Source organism: Aegilops tauschii, chromosome 5 (genome assembly GCF_002575655.3).
Source record: "Aegilops tauschii subsp. strangulata cultivar AL8/78 chromosome 5, Aet v6.0, whole genome shotgun sequence".
NCBI lineage: Eukaryota > Viridiplantae > Streptophyta > Magnoliopsida > Poales > Poaceae > Aegilops > Aegilops tauschii.
Window position 1 is genome coordinate 41,089,325 of NC_053039.3, and position 22,168 is coordinate 41,111,492.

The following is a 22,168-nucleotide window of genomic DNA, read 5'->3' on the forward strand; positions in this document are numbered from 1 at the left end:
GCAAGTTTTTGTCAATGGTAAATCTTAGCATGACCACGGGCCCCAAACAATACACCACGAGTCTACACTACACCGTCTTGGCTGCAACAAGCCGTCAATATCATCGAACATGACTTGGCTATCTGTACCGCAATCACATCCCTGGACTACCACTGTGCATCATGTTCGCAAGGCCACACCGCAACAACGGATCATCCATGCTTGATGGCACATAAGCAACCGGCAAACCGCCACCAGCCACTAGTCTCGCTAGCTGGGCCCAACTCCAAGATGATACCCCCAACGGGGAACACGACCCCAAGCACTGGCGGAGCTATGTGTATAGCTGGGGGGGGGGGGGTTGTGGCCCCCCCAAGCCTGGGATCTTCTGTGAAGATTTTTTTTTGTGATGGCATAGATTGGGAAAAATAGGGAGTTTTGCCTCTTCATAAACCCATATTTTGCCATTGCCCCCCCCCCCAAATGATCCTGTGCTAGCTCCGCCACTGACCCAAAGTGCCGCATCCGATCCGGGCAAACCCGGACCTAGGGTTTCCCCTCAAGTGTTCTGGGAGGGAAGCCAAAGATTACATGTCGACACCTTCATCAAGGTAGCGACACCCATAGGCGCCCTTGTTGTTGGCTTCGACCGTAGTCAAAGTCTGGCTTTCGCCCGCAGCCTCCGTGTCCTCCAGAAAAATGAGCCTAGCTGCTTCACCACGTCCACCTTCTTCACCACAGGACCACCACGGCTAGAGGACTGGATCCTTCTAAGCCGAAAAGTCTCGAGGCAGGCCGATGAGATATGAATCAGATCAGGGACCGCACCGCCCGAAGAAGACGCCATGCCAGATCACCGGAGCGTCGTCGCCTTGTGCACGCCATCCAGCCACCGCCGTGCATCTGGGCCTCCCAGCGTCAACACCATGCCGCCGCTCGCCGGTGAGCGCCGCGGCCCCGCCACCCTCTCCCACAGATCCGGCCAAGGCATCCCGTGGCCAGCCGCCACACGGATCAGCCGAGGCATCCGATGGGTTGCCGCCACTGAGATCCAGGCCGGGGGAGAGAGGCCGACTCAGGAAAGCACCCCGCCACCGTCGTCCCCAGACCTGCCCGGGCTTCGCCTGCAGGGCCTCAGGCGGCGGCGAGACGAGAAGGATGGAGAGGGAGTCCGGCGGCGACACGATTGGATCTCCCCTGAGTCGCCAGAGAAGAAGGCAACGCGGGGCCAATAACCCACTTGAGCTTGGATTTTTCTCTTTGGCTTGGCTCACAGTTTTCTTAATGAGGCGAAAGTTTTAGAAGACATGATCGGATGGCCGGATCCCATATCATTTTCAGTGGACAAACGTGCCCATTTTGAAGGTCGTCGTTGGAGATACCCCTAGTCCTGCATGAGATAGTTGAGAATGGCTGCATGCATGCACGGGCATCCATGAGATGGGTAGCATGCACGTACGCGCGTGCCGTTGGATGACCGAGCTGGCGAGCTGCATGGCTGCCTAGATAGGTTCAGACGTGGACCGCGTATTCAGATAGGAAGACACGAAAATCCTACACCTACGTGAATAACTTACGTAATGCGTCGCGTCTGATCTCCTCTCCGACACGCACTCTTCCCGTTACTGCCCTTGATTCGTCCCTTTCATCCCATCCGATCCATGTATTAAAGACTTGGTTTCAGTTCCTCAACTAAGAAAAAAATCCACCCGCAAAAAAGAAAGAGCAAGAAAGAAATTGGATATTGCCGAAAAAGACTCTCGCCCCGCTTTATCTGTACTATTGAGTTATACGTGCTCAGATAGTCAAATGACAATCAAAGATAGACATGCTGGTGTAGTAACTATAACAGACGAATTAAATTGTAAGCCATATGGATCAATGGATGAAGTATATATAAGATGCAAAAAATCATGTACAGTATATCAAGCATGATTTAGTCTAGGTGTCTTTTATGGCCATCTCAAAGCTAATGTTCTGCAAAGATGAAGTATGATTTATGAAGGTACGTATCCTTGAATACGAAGTAAAAAAAATAATGATTGATTGGATAGAAAAAGAAGTTACGAGAGTGAGCATGGAAGAGTCTAGAATAAAGCAGAAGTGTGCTGTAAGTTTTATGCAAAATATCTATATGGCTTACGCCTTCTAGATAGTACACGTGGCATAATCTGGCGAAGTAATGAAAAGATTCAATGGTTAGCAACACACAGACTTGCCACCTCTCTAACGTCGCATCGCCTTCATCCAACAACAGTTACTTGAAAGTTATTCGTACACTATATACTGGTATAGATATAGATATAGATATATAAAGCAACAACTAATACATAGGAACCATACAAACCCACACCAACACCACCCCTGCGGTGGATAGAAAGAAGAGTCAATTACACCGCTGGTGCTAGAACTTGGTGCAAACAATCATTTTGGTGCTAGAAGTTGCGGTATACATTAAAGTGGTGCATGCAGTGCTTATTGTGTTTATATATAGGATCTGCACTGACTAGGCACATGGGGCCCCTGTCAACCACTGGAACGAGGAGGAGGGGGTCTGTGGCCTGGTTCCAAAAAAAACCTTGGCACATATTCTTTTCATAAATAGCCCCTGCCGACATGACATTTTCTACCTCTAGGACCAATGGATACCATCTGTCACTATAGAGTGAATATTAACAGGAAAATGGTAGGTCTTGAACCCATGACCCACAACTAGCACACAAGAAGGTATAACCACCCACCCTTCACATCTGCATGAGTACAATCGATAACTTTTTTTAGGGTTGAGTACAATACATAACTAGGCTTAATGTACTAGAACAAAGGCCCTCGTGGAACTGAAACGGGCTGCGGTCACTGTGGCCCATTTCGCACCTGCTAGATTCTTTTAGAAATTTGTAGAAAGTATGTAAATTATTATCCCAGCAAAAAATAATGTTTGAATATTCGTGTCTAATAAATATTGTACAAACAAGCAAAATAATTTATTTCTAAAATTGTTCACATATTATTTCTAAAATATTTGTATATTTAAAATAATTTATGAATTACAAAGAAGGGGTTTACAATAAAATATATGTAAATAAATAATAAATTACAATTAAAATTATTATTCTTATTATAAAAAATAAATTATACGCACATTTGTATAATTCAATGTTTGTGTAAGTGAAAATATTCATAATTTAAAATTTAAACTATTGATACGAATATTGAACCTTGCCTAATATTTAAATCATATATTTTTCTTAAATATAAGTCATGAGTAAAGACTATACAGATGTGAATATTAATAAATATTTGTAAACTTTTGTATTCATCATTTTGAATAATTTAAAAATAGGCCACTAGTGTATTTTTTTTGTATTCATTAAATTTCTTTATTTAATATACATTTTAAGTGTCCGTATTAACTAAATATTTTTATATAATATGCGGTGTATATTTAAACATTTTTATTTACTAATCATATTTTGAATGTGTAATACTTATAACACACAAATATTTGAACATAATTTTATTACTTACGTTTTAGAAATATTAAAAAAATAGCGCTTGCAAAATGGGGCGCACTATCTGCAGCCCATTTAAGCTCCACATGCGTCCTCTTACATGTACATATGGCTGATTACCCATATTAGACATCGCAACCTGAAGGGTGGACTGGACCGGCTTCTATGCTAGGCGTGGGTCGCAGTTTCGGGACCTGGACAGGCGGGATCCACTGGTCATAGAGGTGTAAAATGCCATGACAAGGTTTTTTTTGTGTGGAAAATATATATTCCAAGTGGGCTTTTCAGAAAAATCAGGCCACACGCCCTTTCTTCGCGATCTAGTGGCTGACAGTGGGCCCCATGCACCTAGTCAGTGCAGGTTCCGTACACAAACACGATAATAAGCACTATATTTATTTTCGAAAAAGCAGGCCACATGCCCCCTTCTCTCGCAATTTATTTATTTTGGTTTTAGCATGTGCATTTGGCACAGGTCCAAGTAATTATTAGTTTTTATCTGATAATAAAAGTATATCATGTTTTAGATGAAATTTACAGGTTTTATGAAAGTGTGTGCAAAAATACCTATAATGTTACAAATAAGATATTTTCAAGAGCCAATTACCAAGTCTTCCTATTCATTAATGTGTTCCAAGTTTTTTTTAATCTATTATCCATGCACGGGTTGATGAATAGTTAGAATTAACCGTTATTCAACTAGGCGGGAGCAAAACCTAAGTGAACCAGCCAAATAAAAGTACTATCTTATTTAAACTTGCGAGAGAAGTGATAATGAAGATGTTATACATCCTTGTGTTGGCTAGTGTTTTTTCCCAAGTCACGTTCCTCCCATTCTTCCATCTCCTGGTAGCTAGTGATAGCTAGTGACAAGTACCATGAAAACTCACAAAAGATAATAACGACAAAAGAGTTCCAACAAATTAAACTTCTAGGCTACCCTAACTTTGATTATGCAAAACTTAAAGTAAACATGCCAAACAAAAAGAAAAGTAAAAACACATATAATGCATGCACAAAAGGGGGAATCACCCCCAAGCTTAGGCTTTTTGCCTAGCAGGGTCTACTCCTGCTCGTTGTCGTTGTGCGGTGACTGTTGTAGCCACTGAACATGAGGCCACTAGGGCACGCCAGGTGTGACCGGCGGTTGTTGGGGCTGTCTATAGAGTGGCTGGTAGAAGGGTGCATATGGTGGCACCGTGTGATGTCCGCTGGGAGCTCACACGGTGGTGAACCCATGGAGGTTCTGGGAGAGCATGTTGACGTTGGTGTTGACATGCTAGAGTGTCTGCTTGACACTGCGAACACGCTTCGCCTTCTGCTCGAACTCTGGTCGAGGGATGTAGTTACTGTAGTCGCCGTGGGGCTAGTGCAGCTCATGCTGATGCTGCTCTCCTTCTCCATGGTCGCCGCCTATGATGAACTCCCATTCGGGCCAACCGTGGTTACCGTTTTTTATTTAGGTTTAACCGTGGTTACCGTTGGCCATGAAGTTTCCATGCCCTGCCATGGGCCTTGCCTTGTTAATCTACTCGATCGTGAGCCATTCGTTGCAACCATGCACATTAAAAGCTTGCGGGAGAGAAAGGTATACCAATTCCGTCCCTCCAGTCACAAAGGGAAAATGATAAGGACGATGATGAGGGTGTCGTTCATTAGGCCCCAAAAATGAAGAGTTAGTCAAATAACTTCTATTAAGCCTGGTTAAACCACGATACGGGCCTAAAACCAAATAAATCTACGTCCATGTGCAGAGGTGGGTTATAACAACACACGACGAATAGTTCCAAAAGATAGCACCTTCTGTTTGCGAAAATTGATGATCATGAGTGCTCCTAAATTTTACTTTTTTATTTTTCTATAATAAGTTCATTTTAAATAAAAATATTCAAATTCGTGATTTTTTAATTTTTTGAATTTATAAAATTCATGATTTTTCCAGATCATGTATATTTTTGAATTCATGAACTTTTTCAAATTTGTGAATATTTTTCAACCGTGAACTTTTTCAAATTGGTGAACCTTTTTTTGATCTGCGTACATTTTTTAAAGTACGAATTTTCAATCTATGAAAACCGAGAGAGTCGGTTTTTCCCCTAAACCAGTAGCTTGCTGGGTTTTTTTTAGAAGATGCTGGTTTTTCCTGAACGAGCAGCGGTAGAGCGAGCGGCCGATGAGAATGCGCTAATGGTCCGGCCCGGCTGTGCGCTACAGGGTCTAAAGAGAGCTCCCCACACCCCTAAAAAAACAAGAGATAGAGCTCCCCACGGTCCGGGGTGTGGAGAAAAAATTCAGCAGTATTTTGGCCGCCGCCGCTTGGTTGATCGGTTGCTGCCGCCAGCACCGCTGCTACTTTCCCGCCTCGCACCTGCCCCGGCGGCCTAGTGCCCGCGGCAGCCACCACGCTGCAGGCTTGTCCCCCTTCTTCAGGTGAGGTTCAGGGCTTCAGGCAGCCGGCGGTGGTTCTTGTCTTTTTGACATTCTGTATCATGTGTATGTGTCCAGTATATCGTGATGTGCCATGCTTTGGTGCTGTGATTAAATAGAAGATTTAGAGATTTTGTTTTCAGTTGCATGTGTGAATGTGCAGGACTATTTTGACATTTTGTTGTCAATTGTTGTGGTAGTTGTCAAATAGAAGATCAAGAGATTTTGTTTTCGGTTTGTTACTTTTTTGTATCTCGGTATTGTTATTTTTAGCTTCTGTCATGTTTCATCTATTTGGACCGTCAAGCATCAAGTCCAAATTCTAGATTTACTGGGCAATGTTGAATAAACTGGGATGCTCCACTTATGCCATAATCTGGACCTTTTTTTATGGTGCGTTTTGACCTTCTGTAGATTATTCTTGTCAGAACCATGCTGCTAGAGATTTTTGGATCTGGATTGAGACTAACACGGAATAATGACCGGGTTCTAAGGTTGCTCTTTGGTGATCGATCTGCTTATGCATCCTTTGTCATGGCAAGCAACATTGCAGTAAAAGGAGGGAATAATTGGGGCAGGCCAAATTGGTTCTGCGTCCTCCCTTATGCCAGTAATTATTTCTGCACCTCCATCTATGCCACCAAAGGCAAACAAATTGCCATCACCAAGGGGATGGATAGATCAGAGATGAAGGGGCGAACGAAGCAAGTCTTTGTTAGCCATGCCTCTTATCCTGTATCTGAAGGCAACATCCTTAATAAAACCACCCATCGGGACGGTTCTATGTACAAGATAAACTATGGTATTCTAAAGCTATGGCATCTTACTCAACGTGGTGAGAGTAAGTCACCTATCATGTTCCATTTTATTTTTAGGATGCTTACCGGCTATATAGTTTGCTTGACTGATTTAAAATGCATTCTTGTATTTAAAAAAATGCAATATATATCTGGATTGTTTTAAAGAATTTATGAATTAGGAAAAAAATCATGCTTTATTTAGCTATATAAATTTGTCGATATACCATACATGGTTAGGATCTTGTCACTAGTTTTAGTCCTACAAATAAGTTTCCCTTGTACTCATACACCAACAACTTCCATGACTCGTAAAATCAAACGACATTATGATTCTTCTTTCTAAACTGCACAAATATGTATTGACAAGCATAATAATAATTTTATTTTTTTGTAAATTGTTTGTATAAAACATTATTTGTTGTAATATAACATGTATTTTTTTCATGAAGCACAACTAGAGCCGATGATGTTCTCGAATCCCACGAATTGTTTCCCGGATAGGGATAGATGCATGGTACATTCTGCAACTGCTATGTTCCAGATTTTCTCGCTGAAATTGGAAAAAGCTAGTACCAGCATCGGCTTGGTACAACTATATGGATATATACCAGTGCGTGATCGTTATGATTCATTGCTTAATTATATTTTCAATCGTAGCAGAGATGATCCCATCATTGTGGAATAGGTGCATATTTTTACATTTATATGCAATTATATTTGATATTTCATTCATTTAATAATACAAGTCAATATCCGCTCGAGTTGTTCCCCTACCTCTATTGTTTGATATAGGGTTGAAATCATAGGATTTTCTCTCTCTTGGGATTCATTTGCGCTATAGTTTATTGAAATTCTATTCACTTCTACCTTTTAGGAAGACTCCTATGCTTTTCCTGTCCACAATCAAACATCCTTTCAGTCTCTTGTACCGAAGATGGGGTGACACTCTAATCTTGTGCTTTAGTGTAACGCTTTTCTGAATCCTGCAACCAAAGAGGTCAAACATTTGCGGTTGGTGATGGTGGCACCACTTTGATGATCTTATTTGTACTCCCTCTGGTCCATTTTACTCCGCGTATTAGATTTGTGTCAAGTCAAACTTGTAAAGTTTGACCAAATTTATATTAAAATATATGAACATCTACAATACCAAATATATATTCTATGAAACTACATTTCATAATGAATCTAATAATATTAATTTGGCACTGTGAGTGTTGATACTTTTTTCTATAAGTTTGGTCAAAGTAGAGATACTTTGACTTTGAACAAAAACTTATATGCAAACTAAAAAGGAGCGGAGGGAGTATCACTATATGCATTCGTTTATGCAAATGATGTGCTTTGAGGATCTTATACAATGATGTGTTTTTTCCTTTGCATATGTTAGGCAAGTTTGTGGTTAGTTATCTTTGCGTGATTTATCGAAGTTATGTTTTATATGCAATCAAATTATGTTTGTTGGTAAAATATCTCAAATAATTTTATTTTGGAGGTTTTTGATTTTATGCTATCATTTATTTGAGATCTTTGTCAGTTGACACAAAGTAGAGCATATGCTTCACATATTTCTTACTTTCCATGAGGAGCTACTAAATAATAATAGGTTTACAGGGTTCTCTTATTGAGATGGCTGACCCTAAGAGAGGCATCACAATGGTAGCCCCTGCTCTAGTTGAGTTTGACATGAGGATCAAGAAAGGAAAGCAAGAAGATGATCTACAACTAATTGATGGTGCAATGGAGTACCATGATCTAGTCACACCTGAGTATCCATTCACGCATCAGATTAATGGCGATTGTGGTGCGGTTGACATCACTTTAGCCCTTGTTCGTTGGGCATTTGAGGCCACAATAGATGTTGTCATATCGAAAGTGCAGTGTGGATTTGATTTATCTCTCAGTTCGTGTGTTTTCCTTATGAATGGTTTACATGAGATTCAACTCTTTCGTGGCAGTGTTGTTGAGTCATGTGGTTTAAGAAGATATGTGATTGCTGTAAAGAAGGATACTTTGATGTATTTGAAGTTCAAGCTAGGCCGGAATAGTTGTAAAAATGATCTTGATCACCATTGTTCCTTCAAAGCAAAAAAGCATGGGCACGACTATCAGCAAATCATGCTTGAGCTTGCCTCTATCTCAGTGAAGGTGACTTGGTCGAACTTGCAAAGGTAAATCACTCGTTTCGTATTCGAACTTTGGTTGTGTTACTAGTTGAATGTACGTGGGTTTGCAGAAAACAAATAAATGGATCCACAAAAATGTGCATTCTTCTATTAATGTACCACCTTTAGCGTTTACAGAGTACTACCTTTGTAAACAAATGTAAAAACGTCTTATATTTGTTTATAGAGAGAGTATTTTTTTACTCAACTCTATTAGAATTGTGTGGGTTCAGATTTGTATCATTTTATTAAGAATATGTAATATCTATTTGTATGACTGTACTTTTTATTTAAAGGTCTGCCTTGAGCGTGGGCTGGCGCATGCCCACGACGATCGGGATGCGATAGGCGCCTGCGCCGGCGCGGGCGGACGACGGTGGGAAGAACAGGTAGAGGTAGAAGATGGCATGTTTTTTTGAAGGAATAGAAGATGGCATGTGGATGGGGGTGGTCTGCAGGCGACACGCGCACAGGAGATACATATAGAAGGGCCTTGTGTCGTCGCACGAGTCGCGTGCTGTATTGAAGCGGAGACATGCATGGCTCAGCAGCAGTCGGCCGGAGAGCAAATAAATCGGCCATGTAAATATTTGTGATGCCCATTTATCTGCACGTACGCACGTGGATGTTGGGATCTTCCGACGACACATACGTTGTACCAATCGCTCGGGAGATGAGATGATCCACATCTGAGTGCGTCCACGGGGAAACCTTTAATTGACCGTATGTGATAACATGCTTGGGGAAGCTACGGTTGGTGGCATATGTGCATGAAGTCTATGTTAAAGTAGAACATGCTCTGTACCAGAACCGACCACTTATGCATATGAAGGATGGATAGAGGATACCATAGAGAGTGTTTGCTCCGAACTTATTGCGCAGGTCATATTTGTAGTGATGACTTCGAAATCCTAGATAACACTTTACTGCTCAGGTACCGTCTCTACTAACTTAATCTCTTTTTGTTCCTTTTTTACCTTCTAGTTCATACTATAGTAAACGCCTTTTATTCTGTTTTTCTAGCAACTGATAGAGTAGACTATTTCCAAACTCCGGCCTGGATGCGTATGTGAGTGTGTTAAGTGATAACATAGTTGTGGGGTTTGTGGTGCCTTCCTTTCCGCTCCCCGTGGGTTCGATACTTACTTATCATGAAAGTGCTACAATAACCTTGTGCACTTGCAGGTCATCACAAAGGTGAATTGGTCAAATGCGCGAACATTTTAGAGAATAGGCTCGAGCCGACCCCGGCTTTGAGTTAACAAACTCAACAACTGGCAATAATTTCATCAAAGAATTAATAAGAAAAGAAAATACACAACGACCAATGTGCGAATGGAAAGCACTCTGCTTCATATTTGAACTTTAGCTGTGTTATTTGATCTTGCACCGGATTTACTCTTATTTATTGATGCCATATTTGATCTTGCACTATATGTATGTCTGTTTGCTACTAATTACTAATTTTGTGCCGGAATGTTTGTCTTCTCTGTTTCTATGAGAAGCATATTTTCTGCAAATACTCTGAGCATGTCTTACCATATCTCCTTTGGAAGTTTAATTGATTTCATCATTGTTTGATCTGCATTGCTTTTCAAAGTACATAGGAGGCGCTACTTGAGAGATATGAAAGAAAATCCAAAGGCCTCAGGAAAAAAAATGCAACAAATATGGTCTTTTTGTCGATAAAGGGTGAATTTTATTGACTCAAAATGAAGCAAACTACCACAACGACCATATCTGCACCAACCATCTCTTGACATCGCAAGAACAACAAAGTTCTTCAACAACAAGGCCTTCAGAAAGGGAATGGCGTTGAAACATCATCATCACCTGATTAAACAACCAAATGTTAGAATCAAGATTTTCACGCTGAAGAACTAGTCGAAAGTACATCAGAGCAACACCTTCAACCAGGTAAGGATGCAAAAACATTGTCATTGTCAGGTATAACCTCAGGTCAGACATATGGTTTTCACCTTGGAGCTCAAGACCGGGTGCTCAAGAAGCACCACCAAATCGAAGTCAATCATATGTTATCGTCACCACTTTTCCGCATCACAGCAGCTCCATGTAGTGGTCTACAAATCCGTTGCCGTTGCTGCACCACCAAACCGTCTGCATCAAGCCGTCGTCCATAGATTGCATCTCATCACTAAACACAAACTGGTCAAAATGAGATAAGCCAAAATGCTTCATATTTTCTTCTACTGGTTTTTTCTGAACGAGCAACAATAGAGCGAGCCGACAATCAGGACGAGCGGCGCAATCACTAGTTAACGGGTACCACTTGCAAAGGTCACTCCTACCTTCTCAGGAGGTGCACCACTTGTAGTAACCTAGTGTTTTCTTTTTTTTCCGTAGATTTGTTTATTCAAAACGTTTTATCTCTTGAACTGTGCGTCCCAATCCTGAACCATTTTCACCGTTGGATTTCTCGCATCGAGATCTTCTAAAAAACAAAAGAAAAAATGAAGCCGAAAGCACGGTTGCGGTTTTTCATTTATTTTCCTTTTTTCTAAAAATACAATTTGTTTTCTGTGAAAACAGAGTGCTTCTCGCGGAAGGAAATCTATATTTCTATGACAAGAAAATTTGTGCTTCTTGTTCAAGTAATTTTTTTTTGTTTTTTGAGAAGCAGGGTTGTGCTTCCATGAAAGCAAATATGTGTTTCTGGGAAGCATATATTTGTTTTCTTTTCGAGAAACACACCTGTACTTATCTAGGAACCAAATATGTGCTTCTCATGGAAGCACAACTTTTTCCTAAGAAGCACAGGTGTGGTTTGCAAAACAACAAAATGAAACAGTTTTTAGTAGAGAAAACAAACAAAAACCAAAAAGAGAAAAAACATCTAATACACAAAAAATGTGTTTAGAAAATTAAAAATACCAAAATTCAGAGAAAGTGCCCAGTACGTGACACATGATGACTGCTGGGCCCACCACTTCGTATGCTCGTATGTCAAGAAAGTGACTCTTGCGAGAGAAGAAAAAATAACTCTCTTTTTTAGTCTAGGGTAGCGCTTGCGTAGTTGCTGCTGACGAACGTGTGCGTTAATGGGCCGGCCCAGCTGTGTGCTACAGGGTCTATTAGGGTCTATTAGGGCCTGAAGGCGCTAGAGAGCTCCCCACGGCCCTCGATTTGGAGAAAAAAACAATTCAGCACTATTTTTAATGGGCCCTTCTTGCTGACAGCCAGTGGCACAACAAGGCCCAAGGCAGAGGGAGACCGCACGCGCAATCTGGCAGCTAAGCCAGAGCCAGAGCCACGATGCACGCGCCTCCGCCGCCGTGTTGATAGGTTGCTGCCGCCTTGTGCGCCGGCACCGCCACCTGCTGATCCCGCTCCCTTGTCACGCACCTCTGCCGCTCTCCCGACGCAGCCCGCGTCGCGCCGTCCCGCGGCCTGCTCCTGCAATCCGGCCTCGCACCTGCCCCGGCGGCCCTGTCCCCGCGGCAGCCGCCGCGCTGCAGGCTTGTTCCCCTTCTTCAGGTGAGGCTCAGGGCTTCAGGCAGCCGGCGCTGGTGGTTGTCTTTTTGACATTCCGTATCATGTGTATGTGTCCCGTATATGTGCCATACTTTAGCGCCGAGCTTAAATAGAAGATTTAGAGATTTTGTTTTCAGTTGCATGTGTGAATGTGCAGGACTATTCTGACATTTTGGTATTGCCATTTGTAGTTTCTGTCATGTTTTATCTATTTGGACCGTCAAGCATTGAGTAGAAATTCTAGATTTATTGGGCTAAAAATGTTGAATAAGCCGGGATGCTCCACTCATGCCATAATCTGGACCGTTTTTTACAGTGCGTTTTGGCCTTCCGTAGATTATTCTCGTCAGAACCATGCTGCTGGAGATTTTTGGATCTGGAATGAGACTAACACGGAATAATGACCGGGTTCTAAGATTGCTCTTTGGTGACCGATCTGCTTATGCATCCTTTGTCCTGGCAAGCAACATTGCAGTAAAAGGAGTGAATAAATGGGGCAGGCCAAATTGGCTCTGCGTCCTCCCTTGTGTCAGTAACTATTTCTGCACCTCCATCTATGCCACCAGAGGCAAACAATTTGCCACCACCAAGGGGATGGACACATCAGGGATGAAGGGGCGAACGAAGCAAGTCCTTGTTGGCCATGCCTCTTATCCTGTATCTGAAGCCGACATCTATAAGAAAACCACCCATCGGGATGGTTCTATATACAAGATAAACTATGGTATTCTAAAGCTATGGCATCTTACTCAACGTGGTGAGAGTAAGTCACCTATCATGTTCCATTTTATTTTTAGGATGCTTACCGGCTATATAGTTTGCTTGACTGATTTAAAATGCATTCTTGTATTTAAAAAAATGCAATATATATCTGGATTGTTATAAAGAATTTATGAATTAGCAAAAAAATATCATGCTTCATTTAGATATATAAATTTGTCGATATACCATACATGGTTAGGATCTTGTCACTAGTTTTAGTCCTACAAATAAGTTTCCCTTGTACTCATACACCAACAACTTCCATGACTCGGAAAATCAAATGACATTATTCTTCTTCTTTCTAAACTGCACAAATATGTATTGACAAGCATAATTATAATTTTATTTTTTTGTGTAAATTGTTTGTATAAAACATTATTTGTTGTAATATAACATGTATTTTTTTTTTCATGAAGCACAACTAGAGCCGATGATGTTCTCAAATCCCACGAATTGTTTCCCGAATAGGGATAGATGCATGCTACATTCTGCAACTAATATGATGCAGATTTTCTCGCTGAAATTGGAAAAAGCTAGTACCAACATCGGCTTGGTACAACTATATGGATATATAGCAGTGCGTGATCGTTATGATTCATTGCTTAATTATGTTTTCAATCGTAGCAGGGATGATCCCATCATCGTGGAAGAGGTGCACATTTTTACATATATATGCAATTATATTTAATATTTCATTCATTTAATAATTCAAGTCAATATCCGCTCGAGTTGTTCACCTACCTCCATTGTTTGATATAGGGTTGAAATCATAGGATTTTCTCTCTCTTGGGATTCATTTGCGCTATAGTTTATTGAAATTCTATTCACTTCAACCTTTTAGGAAGATTCCTATGCTTTTCCTGTCCACAATCAAACATCCTTTCAGTCTCTTGTACTGAAGATGGCGTGACACTCTAATCTTGTGCTTTAGTGTAACGCTTTTCGGAATCCTGCAACCAAAGAGGTCAAACATTTGCGGTGTTTGTGATGGTGGGACCACTTTGATGATCTTATTTGTACTCCCTCCGGTCCATTTTACTCCGCGTATTAGATTTGTGTCAAGTCATACTTTGCAAAGTTTGACCAAATTTATATTAAAATATATGAACATCTACAATACCAAATATATATTGTATGAAACCACATTTCATAATGAATCTGATAATATTAATTTGGCACTGTGAGTGTTGATACTTTTTTCTATAAGTTTGGTCAAAGTAGAGATACTTTGACTTTGAACAAAAACTTATATGCAAACTAAAAAGGAGCGGAGGGAGTATCACTATATGCATTCGTTTATGCAAATGCATGTGCTTTGAGGATCTTATACAACGATGTGTTTTTTTCCTTTGCATATGTTAGGCAAGTTTGTGGTTAGTTATCTTTGCATGATTTATCGAAGTTATGTTTTATATGCAGTCAACTTATGTTTGTTGGTAAAATATTTCAAATGATTTTATATTGGAGGGTTTGGATTTTACTATCATTTATTTGAGATCTTTGTCAATTGACATAAAGTAGAGCATATGCTTCACATATTTCTTACTTTCCATGAGGAGCTACTAAATAATAATAGGTTTACAGGGTTCTCTTATTGAGATGACTGGCCCTAAGAGAGGCATCACAATGGTAGCCCCTGCTCTAGTTGAGTTTGACATGAGGATCAAGAAAGGAAAGCAAGAAGATGATCTACAACTAATTGATGGTGCAATGGAGTACCATGATCTAGTCACACCTGAGTATCCATTCACGCATCGGATTAATGGAGATTGTGGTGCGGTTGACATCACTTTAGCCCTCGTTCGTTGGGCATTTGAGGCCACAATAGATGTTGTCATATCAAAAGTGCAGTGTGGATTTGATTTATCTCTCAGTTCGTGTGTTGTCCTTAGGAATGGATTACATGAGATTCAACTCTTTCGTGGCAGTGTTGTTGAGTCATGTGGCTTAAGAAGATATGTGATTGCTGTAAAAGAGGATACTTTGATGCATTTGAAGTTCAAGGTAGGTCAGAATAGTTGTAAAAATGATCTGGATCATCATTGTTTTTTCAAAGCAAAAAAACATGGGTACGACTATCAGCAAATCATGCTTGAGCTTGCCTCTATCTCAGTGAAGGTGACTTGGTCGAACTTGCAAAGGTAAATCACTCGTTTCATATTCCAACTTTGGTTGTGTTACTAGTTGAATGTACGTGTGTTGCCATAGAAAACAAATAAATGGCTCCACAAAAATGTGTATACTCCGATTATTGTATCATATTTGTTTACAGAGGGAGTATTTATTATTCAACTCTATTAGAGTTGTGCGAGTTCAGATTTGTATGATTTTATTAAGATTATGTAATATATATATTTGTTTGACTTCACTTTTTATGTAGAGGTGCTATTCTGTTTTTTTATTCAAGACACTCATCATTAAAAAAGGTACTAAAATAATTGATGTATTGTTTAGTTTTACTATATGAGGTCACACGTGAAAGAGTCAAATGACTAATATGATACCCTAGAAAACAAATATAGGACCTGATCAAGAGGATGGACTTAAGATGTACTGTATGTGCAATTCGCTACTCAAAAGATAAAGTTTGATTGTCACTACCGTCTTTAGAGCAACTCCAACGCCCTGACCCAAACGAACGGCGATTTTGTTGTTTTTTATCCGTTTGGGTCGGTCGCCAGGTCAGAGTCTGCTTTGTTTATCATTTGAGTCGGCAATGTGCCCAACGCACCGACCCATATTTACCCACTTGGCCTGCTGGCCGCCTTTTTTCAACAAATATGCACACATTTTGCATAGTTTCACAAGCAAACAAATAGCATAGTCTCACAAGCAAATAAAGCATAGTTTCACAACCAAATAAATTTAGCATAGTTTTACAAGCCGAATAAAAATTAAATTGTCTCAAATACATGTGAAAAGAAGATACATCTATTGGTTGCCAACATGAGCCCGCATATGCTCAACCAAATCATTTTGCAATTGCATGTGAGTTTTCTCATCACACATTTCATGGTGAAATTGGGTGAACTGTTCAAACGTTGCCGCTCCTCCATGATCAGGCACACCATTGTCACCCTGAAACTGAAACCCTTGATCGTAGATACGTACCGGGCGCTCATCCTCTACGATCATATTGTGCATGATCACACAAGCAGTCATCACCTCCCACAATTTCTTGGTGCTCCAAGTCCTAGCAGGATACTGAACGATGCCGCATCGAGATTGCAGAACACCGAAGGCACGCTCGATGTCCTTCCTAGCACTCTCTTGCTCTTGGGCAAATCTTTTCCTCTTCTCTCCGATAGGTTTGAAGATTGTCTTCACAATAGTGGTCCACTGAGGATAGATACCATCACATAGGTAGTATCTGTTGGTGCAATGATTGACCCCTTATGTTTTGGAGTTTGTTGACATGAACAGTATGGGACTTATGTGTTTGCTAGTGCACACAGAGTAATAGGTCTGAAGTCATGAGGAGTTTGATGCAAACGACGAAGGTAATCTCCTTGCGTTGCAGTTAAGGTTATCACTGAATATTATGATAACAAGAGTGACCCCTCAATATTGCTGACGTGAAGCAATTGGTACCTGTCCGGACAAAGTGACTGTGTCCGAGGAGATTGAAGACGAAGTGAAGACGTAGCATTTATTTTGTTGTTCTTCTTCTCTTTATTGAGTCATAGGACCACCGTACTATTAAGGGGGGTGTAGCATTCGAAACTTTGATTCTTTGATGCTAAACCCAAATCCTATGGAAGTTGTGAGAGAAATCTCTTTGTGTTCCGAGCAAATACTTGCCAGCAAGAGACTGAGATCTTCTTCGATGCGAGATATTTGTCTTTGATCGAGGAGTTAGCATTGCTTGTTCCTCAAGTAATGTTACTGTTGCTCCAAAATCCAACCGTTGTGAACGTGTTGGTTGCCATTGGCTGGACCTCCTGTCCAAAATGGTCATTTCCCACCAGGGAAGGCTGCGGCTATAAATAGTCACCCCGCTCCGGCGTTGTCCGGCGGCTGCTTCGTTTGATTCTAAGAAGATTATTGAGCAACCCCCTCCCCGAGTGATTTGAGTTTAAAATCCACTGAGAGAAAACCCCTAGAGCCGAAGAATTAGATAGTGGTTCAACATCACTTGAATCTAAGTCCAGTACATTCCGCCTATTACTCTTGAGAGCTGCAAACTCTCTAGACGGTTAGGTGTCAATTTCTTCAGAGACCAAGAGTTATTGTGGTTCTCGAAGAAGAAGTCTGTAAAGGTTCGGAGATCACCTCAAGTATCTACCATGAGTAATCGACATTGGTTAACAAACCAATTGTCGCGAGGAGAATAGGGCGAAGAGAGTTTATCTTCCGTGTTAAGTCACAACCCCTCGAACCAGACGTAGTCCTTGTGCAGAAGGACGAACTGGTCTACCAAATACCTTGTCACCATCGAGCATCACTGGTTACCTCTGTTCTCCCTCGGTACTTTCGAATGTTATTAATTATGTGATTTGTCTTGTTGCATGTTCTTAGTTTCCATTCGATAGCTTGTATTTGCTCGCTGTACTCTGTTTTATTCGCTCCGCTGCTGGGTTCCGAGAGTTTTGAGATTTCCGAAATAGATTTTAGAACTCCCATTCACCCCCCTCTGGTAGACATACTTTGTTCCTATAATTGGTATCAGAGCAAGGTACTCCTTGACTCTACTCATTTTGGTCTAACCACCTTTGTAGGATCGAAAGCAGTTCTAGAGGGGGGGGGGGTGATTAGACTACTTGACCAAATAAAAATCTAGTCTTTTCCCAATTTTAAGTGTTGGCAGATTTTAGCGATTAGAACAAGTCAATCAATCAACCTACACATGCAATTCTAAGAGTATAGCAGCGGAATGTAAAACATTGCACATGAAGGTAAAGGGAAGGGTTTGGAGAAGGCAAACACAATGTAGACACAAAGATTTTTGCCATGGTTCCGATAGGTGGTGCGCTATCGTACATCCACGTTGATGGAGACTTCAACTCACGAAGGGTAACGGTTGCGCGAGTCCACGGAGGGCTCCACCCACGAAGGGTCCACAAAGAAGCAACCTTGTCTATCCCACCATGGCCATATCTCCCACGAAGGACTTGCCTCACTCGGGTAGATCTTCATGAAGTATGCAATCTCCTTGCCCTTACAAACTTCTTGGTTCAACTCCACATCTTGTCGGAGGCTCCCAAGCGATACCTAACCAATCTAGGAGACACCACTCTCCAAAAGGTAATAGACGGTGTGTTGATGATGAACTCTTTGCTATTGTGCTTCAAATGATAGTCTCCCCAACACTCAACTCTCTCTCACTGATTTGGATTTGGTGGAAAGAAGATTTGAGTGGAAAGCAACTTGGGGAAGGCTAGAGATCAAGATTCTTGTGGTAGGATTGGAATATCTTGGTCTCAACACATGAGTAGGTGGTTCTCTCTCAGAAAATGAGTAGTGAAAGTGTAGGCACGTTCTGATGGCTCTCTCACAAATGGAGATGGGGGTGGAGGGGTATATATAGACTCCACACAAAATCCAACCGTTACACACATTTGACCCAACTCGGCCAGACCGAATAGATGAACTCGGTGAGACCGATTTAGTTCAAAATGTGAACGTTAGGAATCTCGGTGGGACCGACAGGAACAACTCGGTGTGACCGATGTGCAAGGGATAGGGAAAACATCAACTTGGTTAGACCGATTACTTCAACTCAGTGAGACCGAAGTGGAGTAATAGGCAACAGAGAGAATGACAAGCAAACTCGGTGTGACCGATTTCACTGACTCGATGAGACCGAAATAGGGAAGCATGTCAAAGTGAGAATGCGAGGCCATCTAGGTAAGACCGAGATCCATATCGGTGTGACCGAACTGTCTAGGGTTTTGGCAGTGGCTATGTCAAGTGAACTCGGTGGCGTCGGATGGAGCATTTCAGTGGGGCCGCGTTTGACTTTTGGACATATTTGAAAATGAGAAAGTGGTTGAGGGTTTTGGAGCTATATCACTAAGCACTTGAGCAAGTAGACCATTAAGCAACAACTCATCCCCTTTTAATAGTATTGGTTTTCCTTTGGACTCAATGTGATCTTGGATCACTAAAATAGAAATGAAGAGTCTTGAACTTTAGCCAATCTTTGTCCTTAGCATTTTGAGGGGTCCACATCTCTAGTCCATGCCATGCCAATCATTGAACTTTCTGAAATATACATCTTGAAAGGATATTACACTACTGCAGGATGCTGCTAATGCGACACTACGATTAGAGACCCTTCGAGAAATTGTGCGCGATGCCATAATCGCAAACGGTGCTGTATGAAAACGGTCAGAAATGTGTAATACGTTTGCGATGACGGATGCATCAAACACGGTTCAGTTTTTAGTTGCGTGTGCGATGAAGGGCATACGGTTCAGTTCAATGAACTGTTTGCGATGAGGAGGAAGAAAAGAAACGGGCAGCCAGAGGGAGGCGTGTGCGATACACAGCATACGGTTCACTCGGATGAACTGTTTGTGATTAGGCAAAACAAAAGAAACGGTCAGCCAGATCAAAGGTGTGTGCGATATACGGCATGCGGTTCACTCGGATGAACTGTTTGCGTTGAGACATGAGAACAAAAATGGTTCAACTTAACAAGATGTGTGTGATACGCGGCAAACATGTCTGTAATCAGAAATGTGTCTGAAGACCGATAAGAACACAGACGGTTGCTGCTAATAAGACGTGTGTGTTGTGCGATGGGATTGCATACAGAAGAACAACATATATATAGACACACACTTATAAGGACATGCTTGCATAACCAAATTAAACATCCACTTACATAGGTGGCTACTACAACCATGGCATTTGCACACACCAAAGTAAACTATTACATGCATAATTACATAGGTGGCTACTACACACATGACATTTCCACACACACCAATAAAGTAAACTATATATTACATGCATGATTAACTAGCATAAACAATCATCTGATCATCATCTACTTCTTGTGACGCTTGCCCTTCTTTTGGATCGATCCGGACTCGTCGATTTGGGTAACGAGGCACTTCCTCATGTCAACGATCCGCCTGTGCATCTCGTAGCATGTGTACACGCTCTTGGCCACGAACCTGAGGTGAGGTTCATCCAGTTGCCGCATCCAGGCCTTGTGCCAGGATACGGGACTTGTTCTCTGGGCATCCTGCTTCATCTTTTCGTAGTAGGGGTCAATGATGGCCGAGGCGAGTTTGACCAGGGAGTCCTGCTTCGTGCTGCCCCAGACCCTGTAGTGCTCATGGATTTCAACAAGGTTCTTGCAGGCCAAGCCCGTAACACTGAGCGCTTTTACATCGTCTTTGGTATCCACCGTGGCGAACTTGTAGTCGGTGCTGTTGACAAACCTGTTGAAACGGTCGCAAGCCTCTGTGGTCATGCAGTAGTGGTAGATGAGGACATGATGGCGCACGGACAACTGGGCGACGGTAACCTTTTGATCTATGCCGGGACGACCGGCGGTGTACTGGAGGTCGATGCCAACCACCTTGTACTTGTCTCCAGTAAGCAACTGCTCAACGCTGTTGATGTAGTCGTCCACCACGGCCGGGTCGATGGTGTACACCACCGAGAGATCCTTCTCCCTCGCGTGGGTCTCCACTCTATGCTCGCCGAACTCCATTGGAGCGCCGCCGGACATCCCCTCTCTATGTGTCGTCGTGGGTGTGCTTGTTGTGTTGTGGGGCGCGATCGAAAGGTTGAAGAGACTAAGGTTATAATGGCTGCTGGAATTAAAGGGGAAGCCGGACGGCCAGGAATATCGGCAAGCCCTGATGGCAGTTAGAATTTGCAACGCATAAATCTATCGTGCCGCACGTAACTGCATCGCATGGCAACGCGCGCGCCACAACCGCATGCATATGGGGCCCCCGACGTGATCGTGCGCACGTCCAACCGCTGGCAGAGCGCGTGCGGAGGGACGCGAGCAGAGTGCTCCGCGGTCGCCTCAAGGAAAAGCTGTCCACAAGCCGATCATGCCGTGGCGCCTAACAGCGAGCACAGCGCGCTGCGGTGCCTAACGGCGAGCAGAGCTTGCCGAGGGATGCGAGCAGAGGACGACACAGTGATATGTGGCAAATAAGACGAACTGTGTGAGCGATGTCGGAGACATCAATCACGAATCAGATTAGAGTTGCGTGTGCGATACGTGGCAGACAGTTGATCCATCAGAGCTGTTTGTGATGGAATAAGCCGTGTGTGTTGCGGGCAAACGCTTGCTGGTGTATAACCTTAAATTTAACCAAAAAATGTTAATGCATGTTACAAAAATTGTATAGTTGGAAACTATGTTCAAATACGACTCCAACGATATAATCTATGGCGACATGCATTCGTATTTTATTAGTTAATAAATCCTACTTATAAACCAGGACGGGGGTATAGTAGGTAATTAAATCGCAAATGTTTTTTATTAACTGTATGTGTACGTGTCCTCTCGTCCTCCTCTCGCACGTCTTGTCACCCCGCTGCCGCAGACGGCTTACAGCGCAAGCTTGCGCAGCGCGCGGGGGTCTTCTTTTGGCCAAACGGTGGCGCCAATGAATCGTCGGTGAGCTCGTTCCCACGCAACCTCGCAGGTTCCCGCGCAAGCTTCCCGCCCGACTCGGTGAAATCCCCCAAAATCCCAATGCTTACCGGCCAGCTATAAAAACCCTCACGGCCGGCGAGTCCTGCGTCGCATTTCCCCTCCCTCCCTGTAGCTTATCTCGTCTGCTTCTTCCACAATTGCCAATGGCACCGGTCCGTCGTCGTCGCTCAGCCACTCCGCCGTCATCAGAGGACAACTCCAGCTGGGAGGCTACACCGCGGCGGCGGCGCAGTCCCTGGCGTAGTGTAGTGCGCGTGGCCTTCCTGTTGGGTGTGCGCAGAACACCCACCACACGCTCCGCCGCCGCTGCCCGTCGACAGCTGCTGCCGGCCGCCGTTGCCGCCACACCACCGTCGAAAGCCAGGGCAATCTCCCGCTCCGCCGCCATGGCCCAAA

At 42.6% G+C, this 22,168-nt stretch overlaps 1 protein-coding gene and 1 non-coding gene across 6 annotated transcripts; both read left to right on the top strand.

The window, feature by feature from the left end:
• Positions 1-7,917: 7,917 nt before the first annotated feature.
• Positions 7,918-8,920, top strand: LOC109774408 (uncharacterized). The gene has a single exon (XM_073498588.1). It carries the CDS (start codon positions 8,348-8,350, stop codon positions 8,891-8,893), a length of 546 nt encoding a protein of 181 aa, XP_073354689.1. The 5' UTR covers positions 7,918-8,347; the 3' UTR covers positions 8,894-8,920.
• Positions 8,921-11,311: 2,391 nt separating this feature from the next.
• Positions 11,312-15,505, top strand: LOC109735303 (uncharacterized). Of its 5 annotated transcripts, none has more exons than XR_012184009.1 (4): positions 11,312-12,378; positions 12,692-13,132; positions 13,554-13,789; positions 14,722-15,505. It is a non-coding gene; the product is annotated as an uncharacterized protein (transcript). The 5 variants fall into 5 exon arrangements; XR_012184008.1 differs by having other exon boundaries at positions 11,315-12,441; positions 12,712-13,138; XR_012184007.1 differs by having other exon boundaries at positions 11,316-12,441; positions 12,692-13,138.
• The last annotated feature ends 6,663 nt before the right edge of the window (positions 15,506-22,168 follow it).